This window comes from Chanos chanos, chromosome 4 (genome assembly GCF_902362185.1).
Source record: "Chanos chanos chromosome 4, fChaCha1.1, whole genome shotgun sequence".
In the NCBI taxonomy this organism is placed as follows: domain Eukaryota; kingdom Metazoa; phylum Chordata; class Actinopteri; order Gonorynchiformes; family Chanidae; genus Chanos; species Chanos chanos.
The window spans coordinates 32,283,248-32,305,613 of record NC_044498.1 but is presented as its reverse complement, the minus strand read 5'-3'; the positions used below and the strand labels follow the sequence as shown (position 1 = coordinate 32,305,613).

The 22,366-nt window shown below is 44.5% G+C and overlaps 1 protein-coding gene across 2 annotated transcripts in view; it reads left to right on the top strand.

Moving 5' to 3' along the window:
- Positions 1–21,807, top strand: part of micu1 (mitochondrial calcium uptake 1) — a 32,704-nt gene extending 10,897 nt beyond the window's left edge. Inside the window, exons 4-14 of one of the 2 annotated variants that reach the window (XM_030770879.1) lie at positions 479–641; positions 3,430–3,473; positions 6,434–6,445; positions 12,078–12,086; positions 12,867–12,981; positions 14,880–14,962; positions 15,367–15,567; positions 17,212–17,349; positions 18,913–19,021; positions 20,837–20,926; positions 21,046–21,807. In XM_030770879.1, coding sequence (XP_030626739.1) covers positions 479–641; positions 3,430–3,473; positions 6,434–6,445; positions 12,078–12,086; positions 12,867–12,981; positions 14,880–14,962; positions 15,367–15,567; positions 17,212–17,349; positions 18,913–19,021; positions 20,837–20,926; positions 21,046–21,209 — 1,128 coding nt within the window. In that variant the 3' untranslated portion in view covers positions 21,210–21,807. The remainder of the gene's footprint in view (positions 1–478; positions 642–3,429; positions 3,474–6,433; positions 6,446–12,077; positions 12,087–12,866; positions 12,982–14,879; positions 14,963–15,366; positions 15,568–17,211; positions 17,350–18,912; positions 19,022–20,836; positions 20,927–21,045) is intronic. The other variant, XM_030770878.1, reaches the window with a different exon arrangement.
- The last annotated feature ends 559 nt before the right edge of the window (positions 21,808–22,366 follow it).

Sequence of the window (22,366 nt, the reverse complement as noted above, 5' to 3'; positions counted from 1 at the left end):
GATCGTACCGCCATATAGCTTGTCTTTTGTCTCTTTGTGTGTGTGTGTGTATGTGTGTGTGTATCTGTTTATGAGTGTGGTGTGTGTGTGTGTGAGTATGGTGTATGTGTGGTTTGTGGGGGATACAGTTCATTAGACAATGTAGTTTGTGAAGTTAATTTATTTTTCATCATTTATCTTTATATAACCCTTTTTTTAATCAGCAGAGCTTTATATCATTAACAGGACTATTCAGTGAACAACTGAGAAGGTCAGATACAATGGACGTTCAGAGTGTCACTATCAGAGAAATGTACTGGACAAATCCAAATCTAACACGAGGGGCTTTCCCCCGATGTAAACTCTTAGTGTGTCAGACTATGTTACTGAATCAACACAGGCCGAAAGTGCACAGATTCTGTTTGGTGGATGAATCTTTTTTCTGTCTCTCCCTCTCTCTCTCTCCCTCTCTCTCTCTCTCCCTCTCTCTCTGGGCCAGGTGATGGAGTATGAAAACAGAATCAGAGCCTACTCCACCCCGGACAAGATCTTCCGCTACTTTGCCACTCTGAAGATCATTAGTGAGCATGGAGATACAGAGGTCTACATGACTCCACAGGACTTTGTGCGCTCTATTACACCAAACGAGAAGCAGCCAGAGAGTGAGTGTCTCTCTCTGATTCTGTCATCTCTCTATCTCTGTCTCTCTCTCTCTGTCTCTCTCTCTGTCTTTCTCTCTCTCTCTCTCTATCTCTGTCTCTCTCTCTCTCTCTCTGTCTCTCTCTCTCTCTCTCTCTCTCTCTCTCTCTCTCTCTCTGTCTCTCTCTCTCTCTCCCTCTATCTCTGTCTCTCTCTCTCTCTGTCTCTCTCTCTCTCTCCCTCTATCTCTGTCTCTCTCTCTCTCTGTCTCTCTCTCTCTGTCTCTCTCTCTCTCTGTGTCTCTCTCTCTCTCTCTCTCTATCTCTCTCTCTCTTTAGCGTTTGCAGTATATGCTGCGGCCGGCTGTTCTGTGGGTGAGAAGCGATGGCATAAATATAGAGCTGGTTGCCTGTGTTAAAAGGCTGACTTGGCTCCTGTGTCAGGCATCATAGCGTGAGCTGGGATCCTGACAGAGTCAGATGTGAGAGATTCCAGGTCGCTGATTCGGGCTCATGTTGATTTTTGGGGGGCTGTTAACATACTCTGTGCCCTGTTTGGGTGTCAGGGCAGGAGAGGCCCTCCTGAAGCAGACAGAGGGGCTGTAACCACACTGGACAGTATGACGACTGACGACAACTGCTGCGTTCTCTGGGTTCATGTCCAGCTCAGCTGTAGCCTGCGGAGAAATTGAATGTCTGTGTGTGGAAGGCTTTTGATTGGCTGAGGTGTGGAACAGGGGGCGGGGTTAAAATGAAACATGGAATGTTAAGGTGACATTGTAACAGAGCAGTTGGTAAATTCATTAACGACTTTGAATGAGATTCTGTTAGGCATAGAGTCTGGAGTGGTGAGAGAGATTTGATCAGAGATACTCTGTGTGTGCGTGCGTGTGTGTGTGTGTGTGTGTGTGTGGGCTAAATGTCCCCATGACGATATAAACACCTGACAAGTGGTAGGATTATAGGAACATGTCCTGGTCCACCTGGTCCATTTTTTTCCTAAAAGATGCTGTTATTGTTGAAGTGTCAAAATGTCAGTATGTAGTTGCAGTAAAACAGTTAGGGGGGAATTTTCTACTAAGATTTAAAGCAAATATGTGTGTGTGCATGCAAATATGTGTTTGTGTGCATATTCATTGCATGATCATTAGTTCTTTCCCTGGAGTGAGGCAGATTGAGAACAGGAGAATGATGTAGAGGTGCATGCTTTTATGCTCTGTGTTGAGGTGTATGCTGCTTAGATGATGAGAATGTGAGTCCTTTGCCTCACTCATCTCTCTCCTCCTTTCTGCCAAAAACACCTCTCTCTCTCTCTCTCTCTCTCTCTCTCTCTCTGTCTCTCTCTCTGTGTCTCTGTCTCCCTCTCTCCTCTGACTGTACTGCTACCTCAGCATTCCTTACTGTTCACTGACCCTCAGTGACCCTCCCCACACCCCCCCTTTCTCTCTCTCTCATCGCCTCTGTCCCTGACTCTCTTTCTCTCTCTATCTCCCTCTCTCTCATCGCCTCTATCCTTCGCTCTCTCTTGCCTTTCATCCCTAGCGCTCACTCTCTTGCTTCTGTTCGGCTTCTGAACTGGACTGAATGCATGTGTGTGTAGATGGTTGGATGGAAGGATTTAGGAAAGGCAAGGGAAAGAAAGCCATGGCTCTGTTCCCAACATCAAAAGTCTTAATGCTTGGATACACCTTTCCATCCACACTGAATCTAAACCCAGATAATTCTGCTTTACCCCACACACAGACAGCCGACGGCGAGTTTTACCAAATGCTTGTTGTTTGCTCATTTCGGCTCTTTTCCAAATGGGTAAATGAATGATGAACACGCTTTTGCTTTGTCTTTGGTTGGTGTGAGCAGGGAGTCTGGCCCAGTATCCGTGTGTGTGTATGCTACAATACCTTTTCACGCCTCCACAGTCACTGCATAGGAAGACATTGGTAATGTGGACCTCACACTGGACCACACACACACGCACATACACATGCACATAACCACACACACGCCGATCCTTACCCAGGTGTCATGGCTTTCTTTGGCATTTGAAAGGGTCAGGGTTTTTCCTTTAACAAAGGAAGCGAGAGAGAGAAAGAGAGAAAGAACATACAATGCATTATTCATCTCTCTGTCAGGCACGGCGTTCCATAATTCATTTTCTCACGGCACAAGGATTACACTCATTTCATTCAAACCAGAAGAGCAGCTGAATTCAGGGGATTCTTTTGAACTGTGGTATCTGAACATGCTCAACTTTTGAGGGGTGTGCTTTTTTTTTTTTTTTTTTCCCCTTAAGCAGAGCTGTCTCTCCTGAATGACCTTTCCCGTCATTCAGAAGAACAAAACCAGGTCTTACACGCTCTCTCTCTCTCTCTCTCTCTCTCTCTACCTCTACCTCTCTCTCTCTCTCTCTCTCTCTCTACCCCCCCTGCATCAAAGTCATATCTGCCTGGCCCAGGGTAGCTGGGCTGCAGCAAACGAACAGCACTCCAGAAGTTTCTGTGTGATTAATGAAGGAGTGAAGCGGTGCTGAACAGCAGTGGCATTTATTTGAAAGTGTGGGAAAAGGCGAAATGGTTTGGTTAATGGCTAATATGAATCACAGACACAGGACGGTAATAGCCTGAGTTACAGGGTTGACACTCATATAAATACTCATGGCCTCTGACGGGGACACAAATGCTCTGTGAACATGTGTTCAAATGTAAAGGATTATGCTTTCATCTGTCTCATACTGCATATATTCTGTGTTCATTCTATTAACAATGTTCATCTCTCTCTCTCTCTCTCTCTCTCTCTCTTTGACTCTGTTTTTCAGACCTGGGTCTGGACCAGTTTGTTGTGAAGCGCTATGATGGAAAGGTAAGCATTGAGTCTGTATTGTGTGGATGACTGAGTGAATAGGTGCCTGAAGATTTTGCCTAGCTATTGTACCCAGCAGTCAGCTGACGCCAAAGGACGACCATTTCATAACCTGCCCCTGTGCTGTCTCATTCTCCTCTTTCAGAAACTCCCTCACAGACAGCCCTGAAAAGCACTCGTCTAAACAAGCTTTTTTTTCTCTCCCTGCTCTCTCTTTGTTGTCTTGGGTTCTTTGGGTCATTAGAAACAGCTGGCTGATAAAAAAGGTTTTGTTCTGTTTTTTTCTTGTGTTTGCCAAATGCTCCCTCTCAGTACCTAATATGGATTGAATGTGCATTTGTTATGCATACAATGTGTGTCTTTATGAGGTTGTACAAGTATACACTGTTTTTTTTTTTTGTTTTGCTTTTTATTTTGTTTTATTTATTTATTTATTTTAATTTTGTTTTTACACAGCTTTCCAGATGAATTGGGTTTGTGCCTTGAGTTGACTGAAGCCCCTCAGTCTTCCTGTTTTTGGTGGCAGTATTTTGCTTGCATTTAGAGCTCTGTGCACTGTGTAATTATGATGACATTCCCTTTTCATTTTCCTCCAGTAAATCTCCTCTCCTTTCTCTTTTTGTCCCAGGCCGCCATGCATCTCCTCTCGTGTTTGGCAGTGTAATAGAGAACACATTTGGCAGTCTATCTGGTTCATGTGTAGGCAGGGTTTTCACTAGACTTTACACTGTCCTGTCCCTTTAAAACAAACTGAGGGGAAATGGTTACAGACAAATAGTTATGGGCTCCTTTGTCGTTAGCGCATGGATAAATAGCACTGTCCTTTCTACAGGTTTATGTATTTGTGTATTAATGTGGCTTGGTTAGGCTTGGTTATCTTACTGGGCCTTCTGAGCTGGTGATAACTAAGTGACTGGAATTCATTTATTACTTTAGTACATGGATCTTAGACAGGCGGGTTCTCCACAGGCCTGGCTTTGTGCGGCTTTGTGTAGGTCCAAGTGGTTCTAGATAAGGCCCCACAATGTCTCCTGCTGGACGTGTGGATGATAAGAATAATATATGACACAGATATCAGGGCTCTGTATCACCTCTCACCTGCTCTCTTTTACTCCCTTGCTCTCTTTCTCTCTCCATCTTCTCCATTCTGGCTATTTACTCTCCCCTTCTGCCTTGTTCTGTTCTCTACCCGGCTCACGTGGCTTTACTCGGTGAATCCCATCACACACACGCGCGCACACACACACACACACACACACACACACACACACACACACACACACACACACACACACACACACTCCAATTCTTTTCCCTAGTCAGTGGTCACACAGAGGGAAAGCGTTATTAACACATTAATAATAATGAGATGTGTTTGACAGCAGTATTAGTCTGTCAACCCAAAACAGGGAGGCAAGACAGTGAATAATCACCTTAAAAAAACCTTACACACACACACATGCACACACACACACATATACATGGATGCACACACGCACACCAAACCACATGCACACACACTAAGACGCACACACATCATCATACACACATACAGACACTGCTGGCCTGGCCTTAGTGCGTACATTCATTCCACTATTTCTCTTCTGTCTTTTTTTTCCCCTTCTCCCTCTCTTTCTGTGCCTTTTTGCCCTTTCTCCTCCTCTCTTCCCTCTCTTTAGTCTGCTTCAGCTATAGGAATCATTTGAACAGGTTCCTCAGAGCCGACAAACAAACGCTGACAGGATTGGACATGCAGCCGTCTCCACAATCAATATTATTGTCTTCTCCTCTTTATCAGATGAAGGACGTGGGGAAGGTGCCTTGGTGTCTAAACAACACAAACTCAGTCTGTAAAGACAATATGTGCAATAACTCAATAGAGAGTAAAAAAAAAAAAAAAAAAGAACAGAGTTATAAAGAGCACATGGTCTTCCTCTGCGTGACATTTTCATCAGCTGTAGTCTTTGCCTTCCTCTCCGCCGCCGTAGCTTGCGTAACGTCAGGCCGTGGATTACAATGACATTTCATATGGAATGCAAGTGCATTTGAGGAAATTCTAAATGGAAATGGAGTATTAGAAGGAAATTATAATGATACTTTAGATGCATTTGTGCTGTGGAGCTAAAGCAGCTTATGTAGGCATGCTATATGGAGAACATAAAGGACTAAAGGAAAAAGAAAAAAAAAAAAGGGCGCTTGACCCCCCCCCCCATCCCGCAGCTGCAAGCTCCGTCTCACACCACTGTCGTGTGTGGATTAATGACACTCACCACGCCCCAGCGCATGAAAATGTCTCCCAAATCTATGGGGTTTTTCCAGAGCACGATTTTCCAGGCAAATGTCCATCCCATGAGGCTTTGGGTGAAATACAGAATAAAGAGTGTAAAGATTCTTAAGCCCTCACGCATACTCTTACCTTAATAACAGTGTGCTGTGTGTGCAGTATTGTTGTATAACCCAATCAGTGTCAAGTTGTAAATCCACACAACCACATCTCTGTCTCTCTCTCTCTAACACACACACACACCACTGTCTCTGTAGCATTCCTCTTCTCATTGTAAGTGTTTTAGCCCTGACTTGTTTAAACTCATTCCTTTAAATTTCTGTCAGTGACCTTTTCTCTGTTCATTCTCTCTCTCTCCCTTTCCCTCTCCCTCTCTCTCTTTCTCTCTCTCTCTCTCTCCCTCTCCCTCTCACTCTCTCTCTCTCTCTCTCTCTCTCCCTGGGTATTCACATTGCTGCACAGCAGTATAATGTTGTAATTTGTTGCTGTTGTCCTGTTGATTGTTGTTGTTTATGACATTGTGTTTTTCGCAACCGTCTTCGTCCATGTAACCAAAGTAACCCACCATTCTCTCTCCTCCTTTCCCCTCCTTTTCCTCTCCAAACATATTCCCCCCGTCCCCAAAACCCTCTGCCCCCCCCCTTCTCCCCATCTGTATGCCCCTCCCCCTCTGCAGGACTTCTGGCAGGTATGGGGTGTGTGCCAAGCTGCATGGGCGTGTATGCGTGTATGTGTGTGAGCGTGATCGCAAGCCTGACGGATACTTTTGCACCAAAAAACCTATTAAGCAATCCTTTTCCCTCCCTCTCATCCTCCCTCTATTCCTTCTCTGTTAAAGGGCTCGGTTTTCAGAGTTGTCAGAGTATTTAAAAAGAAAAAAAAAGCACTGTTGTAGAGATGTGTCTCTCTGTACCTCAGTTTAACCCAAAACCCATGACCTCAATTACACCCACACTCACTCTCCGGTTGGGCCATCAGCCAAACAGTGCATTAAATGCGTATAAATTTCATTAAAAATCATTGCATTGGTAATAAAATATGTCTTATGCTTCACTCTGGATACCCCCGTGTAAGTGGACCAGGTTTTTTTTGGACTCAGCAGAAAAGGGGATTTTGAATGGTGTGGATGCGGCCCACATTGATGGGTAGAGAGTGTGACTGTTTCCCTGATGATGGAGAGAGAGAGAGAGAATGTGAGAGAAGATTAAAGTTATGGATCGTGTGTAATATTAGTCAGGAGATCCCCTGCGTACTGTAGGTTTACTGTCTGTTCTGTGGAAGTTGTACTTCATTTAAAAGGAACTTTAAAAACAACCAAATCCTCAAATGAAGTTATATAAATAAGTTATATTAAGTGAGTTATATGATTAAGGAAATGCTTGGCATGTTTGAGAAAGAAGAAGTGTAAGGAGATCAAAAGCCACATTTAATATTCCATGTGGAAGTGACTCACTGAGAGTAGAGAGTGCCCAAGTAAATAAAGCAGCCTTTGTTTTGATGAACTGTGGAGGAGTGGTAAAGAAACACTTCTGTGCATTTCTTTTGGTCTCCTCTGACAAGTGCTCACTGGTCTATGAACTGGTTTTTATCCTTAGGGCGCACATAAACACATGTGCACACACACACACTTACACATATATGCACTGTGCCTTGGAGTTGCCCTTATTGTACACACATGCACATGATGCTGGATTTAAAGCGCATAACTTGGAAATGCGACCACCCCGAGCTGTAGGACAGGCCGGTTCTGCTGGTAGCGTGTGTATGGGCGGGGTGGAGAGCTCTGACGAATGCTTTTGACAGTCGTTCAAGCTCACGCCCCACATTGTCCATAGCCCTTGGCTCTCTTCTCCTCACCGTGAACCTCGAGCTCTTGGGTTTGTGTACGCACACACACACACACCATCAGGAACGTAGCGTCACGCACAGAGTCATAGCACAGCTGACACCTGTGCAGTTCTGTGTATTTGCCATGAGCAATGCACAGAGAAACAGCTGCTCCCAGTCGCTGTTCAATTATTGAATATGGAAACTTTCCCTTTTGTACTCTGTTTGTGTGTGTGTGTGTGTGTGTGTGTGTGTGTGTGTGTGTGTCTCTCTGTATAACTTGTGCATCCATGTAGCTGAAGGCCTGAATTATTCATGGTAGTGAGGGGATCCCTGACTCACCCATGTCAAGTGTCACACAGACGGTGAGAGAGAAGACACCTGAAACAAAGAGAACTGAGAAATAAAGAAATTCCACTGAAACTAACGTAACTCAAACATAACAGCTCTGAACTCTGACTGCCCAACATCTCTCTCTCTTTCTCACCCTCTCCCTCTCTCTCACACTGTCTCTCTCTTCCTCACAGCCTCTCTCTCCCCCCCCCCCCCCCCTCTCTCTTCTCCATGGAGACCTATGTCTACGCTTTGGCACTGTAGCTCTTTCCCTGCATGCTTCGCTGAATGCGCATCGTTACAGGACAGATGTGAGTAGTGGGAGTGGGTATAGGTGGCATGGAGTGGCACCCCCTCTCTGCACCTAGTGGCACTGCAGGATGCCCTGGACCCTGAGCGCTTCAGTGCATGACACAATTCAGAGAGCATGATGGAAATTGTAGTCTAGAGAGAAAGCAATGTTTGAATGTGTTATTTAACTACCTCCCCATCCTTTTCCTGTGTGAGAGGCCCTGTGTGACAGTGTCCACTCCATGTCATGTGACCCGCTGACCATGAGAGGGGCTGCCACTCCCTAGAATGTGGAATGCTCGGAGGGCTGCTGCCATGGAAACCAGCCTGGTGTCTTGTGGCTGGATTTGTTGACTTTATTTTTTCCTTTTAGTTTCAACAGGAACTTTCCCAAGGATGGGTTGCATCAAACAAACACACACACACACACCCAAACTCACAAATTATTCTAAGTTTCTTTATTGTGGATTCACTTTTTTTTTTTTAGTTTTTCACAGCTGTTCAATTCACAGTATCCGTTCTTGTGGTTGTCAGCGAATCCTTGGAGAGAATGATTATAGTTTGACTGCCATTCATGCTGATCCATAGACTGAACTGCAGTCTCAGAGAAATTATAAACAGAGCAGAGCACCTGCTCTCAAATGATCTTTGAGAACTGAAACAGATTTCTTTAGCCTCATGCACACACATCCACCCACATCCATGTGTCACTTTCACTCTCACACTGTTGTGGCGAGAAATGATTTTTTTTTGTTTTTTTTTTATTGCTGTTTGAGTGCTTTGCAGAGATAACAGAAACATTAGCTCTGTGTGAGGAGTTGCTGAGAATTACACTCATTACTCAGTCCTCTACACAAATACTGCATTTACAACCCTATCGTTCTGTATTACACCACTGTTGACAGATCTGTTTATCCATTTGAATACTATCTCATTATGAATGGCTTATGGAAATGATGAAACACTGTAAGTGTGTGTGTGTGTGTGTGAGAGAGAGAGAGAGAGAAAGTGAGAGTGAATGAGTGAGCTCTCAGGCATGTCTGTTTTTTTTCTGTTATCTGTTTATCTGTAACAGTACATTTCCTTCTGCAACAGACTCAAATCATTTCTCCTTTCTGGCTTCCTCAATATTATAATCGTAGTTTGTAATGTGATCACATCCTTGTTTGTTCAGCATGAAGATATCGTGGGGACAGATATATTATCACATACATGTTTGCATTAACATTCTCCCTGATTTTAAATCCTTTTCATCACTGGTGACTAGAGCCCACATGCTGTAGTGTTGGTAAATCAGAGCAGAGCTCTTTACTGTTGAAATCCAGTCTATTTTCTCTGTATGAGCAGTCTAGTCATTTCAAATCAGTGACAGATCAAAGTCTAGTCTACTAACATAAACCCTGCCGCTTCTTACACATAGCGCATACACTACAGCTAAACAAAACAATACAAAACAATACTGTTTCTCTCCCTCGCTCTCTCCTCTCTATTTGTGATCTCATGCTAGGTCTGCCAGGCTGTTCCAGTCTTCTCCGTCTACCCACTTACACCTTACACACTCACTTCTCGTGTACTGAGGCAGGACAGATGTTCATATCATCAGCAGAAATGGTTTGTTTAAGAGCCCAGGGTGAAACTACACAGGTAGATGACCTGGTCTTTTATTAAAACACTCATAAGCACATATCCTTTGTGCTTGCTTAAGGCAGAGTTAGATATTAAATAAATATACCGAAAGGGAAGTCTCTCTTCCTGTTCCCATATACACTGACAGCCCTAAACTGATAGAGTGCCAGGAAGTAAAGTTGTCGTTCATTTCACCGCTGCTACTTCATTCTAATGAGGACAATTAGTTCACTTTGTCCTGCTCTTTCCTTTAGCTCCGCCCCTCTGTCTTGTGTCGCTCTCTTATCAGAGCTCTGACAGCCGTTTTGCAAGAGCCCGTTAAACCACAGCACTACAGCTCAGTGTGTTACAAGTGCACACACACGCGCACGCACACACACACATACACACACGCTACAGGGCCTCCTGGCTCCAACAACGAACAGTGAGAGCGGAGGACTCAGTCTCCTGGTTCTGTCTGGCACATGTAGCTGTTTACAGCTGGAGGAGAGGGCGTCTCTCCAGGCTCAGTCCAGAGATCAGAGAGGGCGTTCTCTTTGGACTGCTGTCTTTCTTAAGACTCTCTGCCCAGGACGCTTGCGGCTCTTCACTTTTCCCCTTTTGAATGGAGATTTACCAGAAGACTCTGTTAACCCGGCTCTGTTAGGGACACGAGCTAGCTTACCACAGGGCTGCGCCTGTGGGCATGCCCTGGAGACGGTTTGCAGTGTGAGAGGATCTGGAGTGTGGATGGAGGTGCCGGGCTCAACTGTGTCCGGGCCCGGTCCGGCCACGGAGGCTTCTGGTCCTGCCCACCTTCCCGCCTCAGCTCCCTGCCAGTCAGGCCATGCATGGATGTAATCTGAGCCTGGGGGACCTGGGGGGAGAAGCGTGACCTGGCACAAGGCATGCACGCACAGCGCAGTTAGGATTAACCAAGATGCCATTTGAGCAAGAGGGATAAATGAGAGGCGAACAACAGACAGATGTTACTTAGTGACGGAACTTGTTTAAAATGAGGCTTACTTATGGGCTGTCACGCTAGCTCGTCATCCTTCTGTGGGAGTAGGTCACTCTGTTAGGCTCTCAAACGATTAAAGACTCGCTCTATTTAGAGTGACAACCTTTCAGGTTTATTCGATAGTACAGACCTTTGTGACTCGCTTGTATGGAAGCAGGATGGAGCTAGCTGGGCTGGGCTAGGCTAGGCTAGCGTTAGCGAGTAGTGAGATAGTCCCCTGCCCCTCCCTCTCCCTGTGCACAGACCCCGGGTGTATTTAAGAATTACCATTTTATAGACAGATAGTCTGTCTCTCTCCTCCCTCTGCCCTAGACCTTCTCACGCCTCACACTGTGGTATGTGTGTGTGCGTGTGTGTTTTTGAGACTTTCTGTAGACATCTTTCATCTCTGCCTCTTTGTGGAGCAGTCTTTTCTGGACTGTTCCATATGAATGTGTGGCGTGCTACTCGTTCTCTCCTTCGCGCTGAGGTGGAGAGTGTAAGGCCAGATCGGCTAGGTGATTAGTCAAGGTGACGTGTGGGACAAACTGGGCCCGAAGTCCGACGGACTGACTGTACGGCTGTTCTTCTCTTCTCTCCCTCAGCAAACTGGTCTGAGCTCACATTTACACACACACACACTCACTCACACATACACACACTCATGGCGTGTGTGCCTCGGTCAGTTATGAGCTCACATAGTGCCAACTGTCTTTTGTAAATTTCCCCCACCACGTCAGATGTCCCCATATGCCCCCCCCCCCTTTACACACATCCTCTCTCTTCCTCTCTCCATCTCCACTCTAGTGCCCTTGTCTCTTCCCCCACTCCCCCCCCCCTCTCTCTCACACACACATCTCCCAGCAGTCATTTTCTCTCATTCTAACAAAATATTTGTGAGCTCTACACTCATGCACATTGAATGGTTGAGTCAAAATCTCAATTGCTGTTTTTAACTGTTCACTGTGATATCAGGAGAGAAAATGATTGGGTATTAGGTCACATTCTGTTTGCTCAGTGTTAAATGGGAGAGAGGGGGAGTTTGTGTGTCCTTGGGGTTTTGGTTTAGTTTGCCTGTGTATACACCGGAGTAGAAACCTGTGTACCTTTTATTTTTAAAGTATAGAGGCATTAAGTGTGTATGTGTGTGAGAGAGAGAGAGAGAGAGAGAGAGAGAGAGAGAGAGTGAGCGAGACTGTTAGAATGTCTGGTTTTGTCTTAACCCTTTCTCTTTCCCTCTCCCACATTCTGATTGGACGCCCAGCAGACGGAGGTAACGCCATTCAGTCTTCCCACAGGCTGGCCCCTGGCATGCTCTGTATTTCAGTGTGTGTGTGTGTGTGTGTGTGTGTGTGTGTGTGTGTGTGTGTGTGTGTGTGTGTGTGTGTGTGTGTGTGTGTGCGTGCGTAAATCTTCTGTGTGTTTTGTGGTTGTTGTTCACTGACCGTGTCTGAAACACTGAACATGGTCACCAGGCTGTGTTCACACAAGTGTTGATTCAGTTTGTGTTCACACTTCACTTACCAACAGGGTGTGAATCTATATTACAATACACTTAAATCAACACAGTGTATTTAGACCAGCATAATGTTAGAGTGTGTGTGTGTGTGTGTGTGTCTGTTTGTGTGTGTGTGTGTGTGTCTGTTTGTGTGTGTGTGTGAGAGAGAGAGAGAAAGTATGTGTAGTCAGTATGTGTATATAAAATAATTAGATATCCTCTGTTCTCTCTTAACATGACAACTGTAATCCCATTTGGGTTTTATTTCTGTATACTCTGTACTCATCCCCTGTTCTGTCCTCCGTTGCTGGCTTTATGAGTATGCAGCACTTGCATGTTTTTTTTTTTTCCTTGACTGTGTTACTGTGTAAGCATGCTAGTGTGTGTGACTCTCCTGTGGAGAGTCTGTGTCTGTAGGCCAACCCTGTGAATGTCCAGGCCATAGACAGGGCTCATGTGCTCCACCTGATGGTGAAGGGTATTAACACTGACCCTCACGCTTATTCTCTCTTTCTCTCCGTCCCTGTCTCTCTCTGTGTCTATTGGGGCCAACAGAAAATTTCCCAGGAGCGAGAGAAGTTTGCAGACGAGGATAGCATCTTCTACACGCTTGGAGAATGTGGACTCATCTCCTTCTCAGACTACATTTTCCTCACCACAGTCCTGTCTAGTGAGTGTGTGTGTGTGTGTGTGTGTACATATGTGTGAACGCTCCCTCTCCACCACACCTGTCAGTGTGTATAGCTTTTATGAATGATTAACTGCTGTCATAGCAGTAAACATGTTTTCTAAGCTGAGCAGTATCTTGGTGCCAGTGTTGCTTGAGTGACCCTTTGTTTTATAAAGGTGTTCTTACACAGCCCTGCTGAGAGTGATAAAAACCTGCTTTAGAACTCTTTTGAAAATACTGGGGGCTTTATATGCCATAAGTATTTGTCATTTCAGAGTCAATGTTAAACCAACTGGAGAATTACCCCTCAGCTCTCTCTCACTTCATATGGGCTGTAAAATTTTATTTGTAGCTCGACTGGAATAAAAGTTGTATGCTATTTCTCTGGTATTGTGAGAGAGAGAGAGAGACAGATAAGAGATGAGTAGGTTAACTCTCTCTGTACTGTGAGAGAGAGAGAGAAAGATGAGAGATGAATGAGTAGGTTGATTCTCTTTCATATTGTGAGAGAGAGAGAAAAAGAAGGGGAGAGAGATGAGTGGGTTAATTCTCTCTGTGCCAGGTCAGTAAGCCCTCTCATTGTGATCCAGGCTGTACTGGGTCTCTGTTGGCATGGTCTCTTGGGGAATGATTGACAGGTGGATGAGGTGATGGGGAACTGGGCCCCTGGGCCTGTTTGTCATGAACAGGGAGACGCTGTCAGTGTGATGTCACGTCACATTATAGACAGCATGGATCTCACCATCAGAAGACAGGCCCAGCAGTGGAGCACATACTCAGCACAGATACCAATACTCAACACAGATACCGACAGTGAACATGGAGACTGATGCTGAGTACAGATACTGACACTTAACACAGATACCAACACTGAAAACACACACTGATACTGAACACAGAGATCAATACTGAACACAGATACTAACACTTAATATAGAGATCGATACAGAATAGAGACACTGACACTGAACACACTAACACAGATACTGATACTGAGCACAGATTCTGAGCATAGGCACTAAAGTGTAACATAAGTATTGATACATAATTCATAATGTGTGGTAGGAATGCTAACCAATCCCAGTTAACATGTTTATATTTTACTACAAACAGTCAAATGTCTTATATTCACTTTGAGGGGACTTCACTCTTGCACATTTTCACACTTGACACGAGATTTTCACAGACAGAGCCTGTGGACTGTTTAACAGTGATGTGTTCTTCACTGAAGTCGGCAGAAGTCTTTTGAAGCAGGGAAGGGATTTGAAAAGACTGGGTTTGAGTAGGCTCAGGGTCATGTGTGTTGCGTGGATCTGGGTTGATGCTGCTCTTATTCATTCTCAGAGTGGGCGAGACAAAACTTTGCCTTTGCTCCATTAAGACAAAGATTTTTTCAGCCTTCCCTGTGGTAGCGGTAATGTTCTACTGCATGTCACACTGTAAACAAGAATAAAACATGGTTAAGTGCTTGTGGAGTGGAAGGAATTCATCAGAAAAATTATGCTGTTACCCCTCTGCAGAGAGACGCTTTATGAGCGAGCGTGCACATAAAATATTCATCAGTCATATCAGATATCTGAAACATCTTCAGTCCTGCCGACAAAATTCACACCAACATTTTCACTGGGAGGCGACGCAAACACTACTTCGATTTAAATGTGAAAAATACCCTTAATTGTTTTAATTGTATACAATTCATTACATTTTGAGGTGTCTTAATGTAAAACAGTCAGTCTTATACTAAAGGAGTACTGCGTCATGTAACAGTCTTAGATGCAGTATGTTTTAGTGTATGCTTGTGTTGTTCCAGTCTGTAGTGTTTTAATGGACTCATATAGGGCTGTGTTGTGGAATGTGTTTGACTTGAGCCATTTACTCATTTCTCTGTGTCCCCACAGCCCCTCAGAGAAACTTTGAGATTGCCTTCAAGATGTTTGACTTGAATGGAGATGGTGAAGTAGACCTAGAAGAGTTTGAACAGGTCAGTATGCACGTGCGCACACACACACAGACACACAGGAGCGGAGAAACTCATGCTTATATTTACAGTACAGTTCTGGACATTGACTTAGAGAGCAGAGAGATAAGTTTATCTTTCTAAAGTGTCTCAGTGTCAAATAAAATGACAGTTCAGTCGATTGGCGGGTCATTCCTGTTCATCCTATACAGCTGTAGATTTAGTTGTGGCTGAAATCCATTTTTTTTTAACACAGTATGACCAAATAAAAGAGAAAATGTAGACAAATCTTTGATCTCTATGACAGCTCAGTCTCAGATCTCATTCCTCCACTATTTGCCCATTTCTCTCTCCCCCCCCCCCCCCCCCCCCTCCCTCTCTCCTTCTCCCTCTCTCCGTTTTGCTGACCTCTTCATTGCCCTCTGCAGGTCCAGAGTATTATTCGTTCTCAGACCAGTATGGGCATGCGCCATCGAGACCGTTCCACCACGGGTAACACTCTGAAGACTGCTGGATGCAGCTCCGCCCTCACCACCTACTTCTTTGGTGCGGACCTGAAGGGCAAGCTCACCATCAGCAGCTTCCTGGAGTTCCAGAGGAAACTCCAGCATGATGTCCTGAAGCTGGAGGTACAGAGGAAGGCTTCTGTAAAGGGAAATGACAGGGAGGAGCTTAGAGAGTATTACGCACAGTCACAGGTCACTGTCCTCATAAACATATAGGGCTGCAACGATTAATCGATGTCATCGATGATGTCGACGCTGAAAATGCATCAACATCAGTATTTTAAACTGGTGCACTGTTTTTTTATTTTTAGGAATTTACTTTTTTGATTTCACTAATCGCTAACGCCTGTTTATCTATCGATTAATATATCAACTAATCGAGTCGAATCGTCGATTAATCTATTGACTGTTTGACTCGATTTGTTGACACATTAATCGATAGAAATTGATAGAAAAATAGTCGGTAGTGGCAGCCCTAGCAGCAATTACACAGTGGTATTGAAGAAAAACATTTGTTATAATGAATTGAAGACTTTTAGAAATCAAAAAGGTAAATTCAAGGTAAACACATCCTCTCTCACGCTCCCTCTCTCTCCCACAACACACACCCACCCTCCCTCTGTCTTTCTCTCTCCTTTGATCTCTGTGAGAGAGGTGCTGAGGTAGCAGGATGGGTTCAGTGAATGAACAGGTCAGCATCGTCTGTTTTGGAATGGGCATTCCCCTCTTCTCCCTCTCACTCCCTTTATTTATTTGTTTGTTTGTTTGTTTTTTCAAAATCCTAAACTCTCATTCAGATTCAGTCTCTCTCTCTCTCTCTCTCGCTCTTTCTCTCTCATTCTCTGTCTCTGTCTCTCTCTGGTTGACTCCTTCATTGTCCACGCACAGTGAGATTGTTAAATGGAAAGTCACTGGGGATTAAGAGGATATCAGTTTCTAGCCCAGGTGCCTTTGGCTACAAAGGTTTGAGTATATACGTGCCACCAGGGTAGGCTGTCTAATTTGTTGTGAAAGCATTTTGATACTAGAACTCAAGGCAGGGTTCTCCACATCACATTCAGTTTCATAGTCCATTTTCGTCTTTGATTTTGCCATGAAGATGTAACAGTTTATGAGATTGTGAGGCTCTTGTTGTAGATGTTTTAAAATGCAGGGTTGCATCCCTCGGGTTTTCATCACCACGTTTTCATTGGAAAATAGAAAGATTAGAATGCTAAACAGGACTTTTGGCATGTGTGGAGGTGTGCATCTCTTGGTCTTTTTGTCTTCTCTTTCTTGGCTAACAGTGTTGTATATGACCTCTCACTTTAAGTGCACAAACTCACTGATGCTTAGTCATGGAGCAGAGCTGCAGCAGAGAGGAGAGATTTACATAGAGCTGTATTTCTAGATCCTGGAGAGAGAGAGAGACAGAGAGGGGACTGACCAATTGTGGGTGTCAGTCTTAAATTACCCTAAAACTCATTTATTTGACACAGCCATTCGTGGAATGTAATATAACACATATCTATAAAATTAATGTTGCTTAAATATCTGACTGCAGAATTTCCACCATTATTTTACCCTTTGCCATTATCTTTTCTTTTTCACTCTCTTCTTTTCCCTTTGTTTTTGCCTGTGTGTGCGTGTTGTGTGCGTGTGGTGTGTGTGTGTGTGTGTATGTCTCTACGTGTGCATGCGTGTGTGTTTGTATGTGTATGTTTGTGGGTCTGTGTGTTTGTGTTTGTGTCTGTGTGTGCGTTTATGTGTGTTTGCGTGTGCGTGCAGTTTGAGCGGAATGACCCCACGGATGGCAGGATCACAGAGAGACAGTTTGGGGGAATGCTGCTGGCCTACAGTGGAGTGCAGTCACGTAAACTCAAACAGATGCAGAAGGGTTTGAAGAAGATGTTTAAGGATGCGCAGGTGAGAAACAGTCTTCCTCAGTCTGCTGCCTATGGTGGCATGACCACATCTTCTATGAACTGCAGTAATAAGTATGGGCAATTTGTAGTTAGACTAGCTTTGCCAGTGCACTAGCAAATAAACTTAGAAATAGTAATATGGACGTGAATGTGACTGTAGTGTGTGTGTGTGTGTGTGTGTGAGTGAGGCACAGAGAGAAGAGGTAAGTGTGTGTGTGTGTGTGTGTGTGTGTGAGAGAGTGTGAGGCACAGAGAGAAGAGGTAAGTGTGTGTGTGCATAAGACATTCAGAGAGGCAATTCATCATGGTGTTGAGAGAGTGGTCCCATCTCTCAGTCTGTCTGTATGCATTTGTCCTATTAGCTGGAGAGTTAGAATGAGTACTATTTCAATGCCTTCCCTCTGTCTCCCTCTCCCTGTCTTTACTACCTTCTTCCCTTTATGTTGGTTTAACAAGATGATTTTATTAGTGCTGTAAGTCTCCTGTCAGGTAAACAAAACTATTATTAAAATAAAAAACATTAACGTTACAGGAATGAGGGAAAGAAATCTGGTGGGAGCAAAAGCTGACTAATAGTGGGGAAAATCAGCTGTAGTTGGGGATGTCAAGCAGCCATAGTGTGACCCATCACTCATTTTCCCCAGTTAAACACGTTTAGGTTGGCCAGTTCTACACAGTCTGTTTCTCACGGTCCCCTTTAGTCAAACACAGTCATTGGATGGATATTCCAAACAGAAGTTAGACGTAAAGGACAGAACAAGGAGTGAATGAGTGTGATAACTGGAGAAGGACTGAGAGGAAGTGTTGAGAGATGAATAGTGAATGGTGGCAAACTCACTTTCATCACTTCCCGCTGGTTTGTGTAAAAAGGACGTTTTGTTCTAATCTGTTCTGCACATAATGAGTCTAATCACTTTAATTAGCTGTGTCCAAGTCCACCTTTTGAACCTTGCCAAAGGCGCCACCCAAACATCTCCCCAAAGCAATGCGTGTACCTACGCTGCAGCCAAATTTGCATAAATGGGGAAAAAAAGGGTGTAAATGTATGCAAAGAATCAAGTGAGTGAGTTAGTAAGTTTAGTTTAAAGGCCCCCCCGCCCCCCAACACACACACACACACACACACACACACGCGCACACGCACACGCACACGCACACACGCACACGCACACGCGCACGTGTTAGGCCTGAGTTATGAGTCTTTCTCTCTCTCTCCCGTCTGTGTAAATGAGGTGAGTTTGATATGTTGGCAGCAGTGGTGGTCAGGACTGGTGATCAGGGCAGTTTCTTTCATGAGCTTCTGTTGCCTATGAATAGCAGTCTCTCTGCCTTCTGTTATCACACAACTCATTCACTCTCTCCCTCCCTCCCTCTCTCTCTATGCTCTCTCTCTCTCTCTCTCGCTCTGTCTTTCTTTCTCTTTAGTTACTACATTTGTCTTCATATTGCTGATCAGAGGTTAAGAGATCTGATGCCACTGTCCATGTAAAATAGTTTGTATTTCTCTCAGGGAGGATGCTGTCTAACACTAGATACATTATGCATTATGAATTTCTGTGTGCAGGGCATCACATTTGAAGAGGTGGAAAACTTTTTCACTTTCCTGAAGAACGTAAATGATGTTGACACTGCCCTAAGCTTCTACCACATGGCAGGTGCCTCTATCGATAAAGGTACAAACACACACACACACACCCACCCTTCTTCCATCCTCTACTGGTCTCTACATCTTTATTTTTCTGCTGTTATCTGTTGTCCTTTTGCCACCTTTCTCATTTTCTCTCTTCTCATTCCCTCTCTCTGCTGTGCCATTGGCATGTGAAGCACTCAGCCAATCGGAGATCTCATTTCTGACTGTGTGTGGCTCAGCTCCGACTTCACACTGTCTCTTCATCTCTTCCTCTGCCTCTCTGAAACCATGTATTTACTCCTATCTGTGTATGATTGGACACACACACACACACACTCATATATATATATATATATATATATATATATATATATACATACACACACACAGCTCTGCTCTTGGTGCTCCCATCCCTCAGGTGAACAGTGGTCTCACATCTAATTATCCATGAGTGAACTGGCAAACAGAAATCTCACAGCACTGTTGTGCTGTCTGCTCTGGCCTGGACACATTAAGCACAATATGTGGTGTTGTTTTTAACCAGTCACTCTCTCCCCTCACTGGCCATGGAGAACACTCATTATGATTCCACATATTGTCTGCCCCAGGGTTCGATTGTTTTGTCTTCACTGCTTCCACTGACAGCACTAGGGGGTCGACTGGATGCCGCCGGCCTTTTCCCTCGCTCTGCCCTGATTAAACATGCGTGTAGTTCAAGTAAGGATGAACGTGTTATATTTTTAATACAATTAAAGCTTCGTCTGAGTCCATGGACTGTTATTCAACATACGTCACTATGTGGTGTCTTAGCACTTGCCTTGAGCCTTCCCTGAGCACCCAGCCTTCTGATTTCACCCATGAGTCCGTGCGGGTTACTCCGCCACTCTTCCTCTGGCTAAGCTGACTCTGTGTGTGTGTGTGTGTGTGTGTGTGTGTGTGTGTGTGTTTGGGTGTGTGGGCCAGGTCATCACGGCCTGTTCTCCGCAGCTGCCCGCCTTACACACGCCGTCAGAGCAGTCAGATCTCCCAATCTTATTAGAAACAAAGACAAAAGGCACTCAAGAGCCTGCCACCCGCAGAAAGATATCAGATGTCCCATCTTTCTTTCTCTAAATATCTCTCCATTATTTTCTCTCATCACTGTCTCTAGCTCTCTCATTGCTCTCTCTCTCTCTCTGTCATGAGGCTAAATCGCATTTCTTTGCACACTGCCACAGAGCAGTGCAGAGCAGAGATTATATAGGAATTGATTCGTTTCAATGCAATAATGATAACTCAAGGTCTCTCTCACTCTCTCTTTCATTTTAAAACTAGCTATATTTACTTCTCTCTCTCTCTCTCTCTCTCTCCCTCTCTCTCTCTCTCTCGATCTCTTTGTCTCATCTCTCATACTTGTTGTCTACACCCCTCCCCATCTTTGAATCAAATCAATGCTCGTCATTGCCACTAAAGAGGCCTTTTGTCCCCCTTGTCATTTTTCTCCCCCTCGCTGCTCTGTCAGGACCCTGAGACGGTGTGTCTGGTCGCCAGCATGGCCCTGTGTCAGATAATCTGTGATGGATTCCCCATGTGTTTCTCCTCCCAGTCTTTCTCTCTTTCCCTCTTTTTTCCTCCATGGCTTGCCCCCACCCTCACCCAATACACTCCAGCTCTCTCACTGGGGAGACAGGCTACTATCGATCCAGTTCAGAGAGATACAAACACAATATCACCCTAATCCACTTCGCAAACACTTTTCCTTGGAAATCGAGCCTTTTGCCTGTGTCTTCAGACTGCACTGCTGCTCTGTGCCCCGACTGTTCATGTCACTACACACTGTCTTCAGTGTCTTTAACCGGTCACCTCTTTCTCCCCACAGCCACAATGAAGCAGGTGGCACGGACAGTGGCCAAAGTGGAGCTGTCTGACCATGTGTGTGATGTGGTGTTTGCTCTGTTTGACTGTGACGGTGAGTGTTAGCCTCCTCCTGCAGGCCTGACCTATCCTCTGCACAGACTGGTTGAGATTATAGTGATGTTAGAGTGATGTGACCATGTATTTTTGACTTTGTGTCTCCTCTCGTCTTAGGCAACGGAGAGCTGAGCAACAAGGAGTTCATAGCCATAATGAAACAAAGGCTTATGAGAGGCCTGGAGAAACCCAAGGACATGGGCTTTACCCGCCTGGTCCGAGCCATGTGGAAGTGTGCCCAGGACACCGCCTGGGACTTTGCCATGCCTAAACAGCAGTAATGGAGAGAGAGAGAGAGAGAGAGAGAGAGGAGGGGATGGGACTGCAGAAAGACAGCCAAAAGGCATCTTCCATCATAAGACCCTCCCACCCCCCACACTGGATTAGATTAAGTCATTAAGCAATGAACTCATTATAATGGCACATCACATCAGGCTAATCAATCATTACCTTCTTCCGTCAAGGCTCACGCTATGGAACGAGAAAATTAACAACCAAAAGCACTAAGGGAGACGAAACTTCCTGTCGATGGACTTGTGTATTTATTTTTCTTTTTAAATACCTGGCTGGCTGTCCTTGGTAGTTCGGTGAGGAAAGCATTAACCATTGCGCAGTGCAGTCATTGTAATTCTCGGAATGGATCGCTTTTTCATGTAAATGTTATATTCAAATATGCAAACAGCACAGCGCATGACAACTCTGTGGTCCATTCGTTTATAATGTCAATCTTGAGTATGAAACACATTATATTTGTTTGTTCTGCACGGAACAGTTTAAAAACTGGTGTGATTTTACGACATGTTTACGGAGTTGAGTCTCTACTCCACATGTACGCGAGCCATGGATTGTGTATTATTTTGTCTTTTGTTAGACTTTATAAGACTGATGGTAATGGAACAGCACTATTAAAAGAGTTTTTCATGACACTGTGCATTGTGCGTTCTTCTGAATTGATTTCATTTGTCTCCTATAGGTAAACTATAGGAGTCGGTATGTGGTGAAGGACAACTGGGTTGTTTGATTACCAAAGTTGACACCTTAGTGGTAGTTCGTCCATCTCTCAAGACGTGGTGGCGATCACGCGCAGTCCATATTTTGCCACGCACGGAGGTGTCACTTAAGACACTTTATTTTAAACGTCGATTCCTATAAACACGCATGCTCAAGGCAAACAGTGCTATTACAGTCGGCCCTCCTTTTCTGCGGATTTAACCAACCACGGATCGAAAATAGTCAGGAAATTTTTTTTAGAAAGTTCTCAAGAGCAAAACTTGCATTTATATTTTCTCTATTAGGTCATTAAACGAAAGCAATCTGTAGCTGTTGAATGAAAGAAAATGTTGCTGACATGCATGTACTATGTAGTTAGGCCTACGACGGTTGTGTCTGTACTGAACATGTACAGACTTTTTTTTCCATGTCATTATTCCCAAAATAA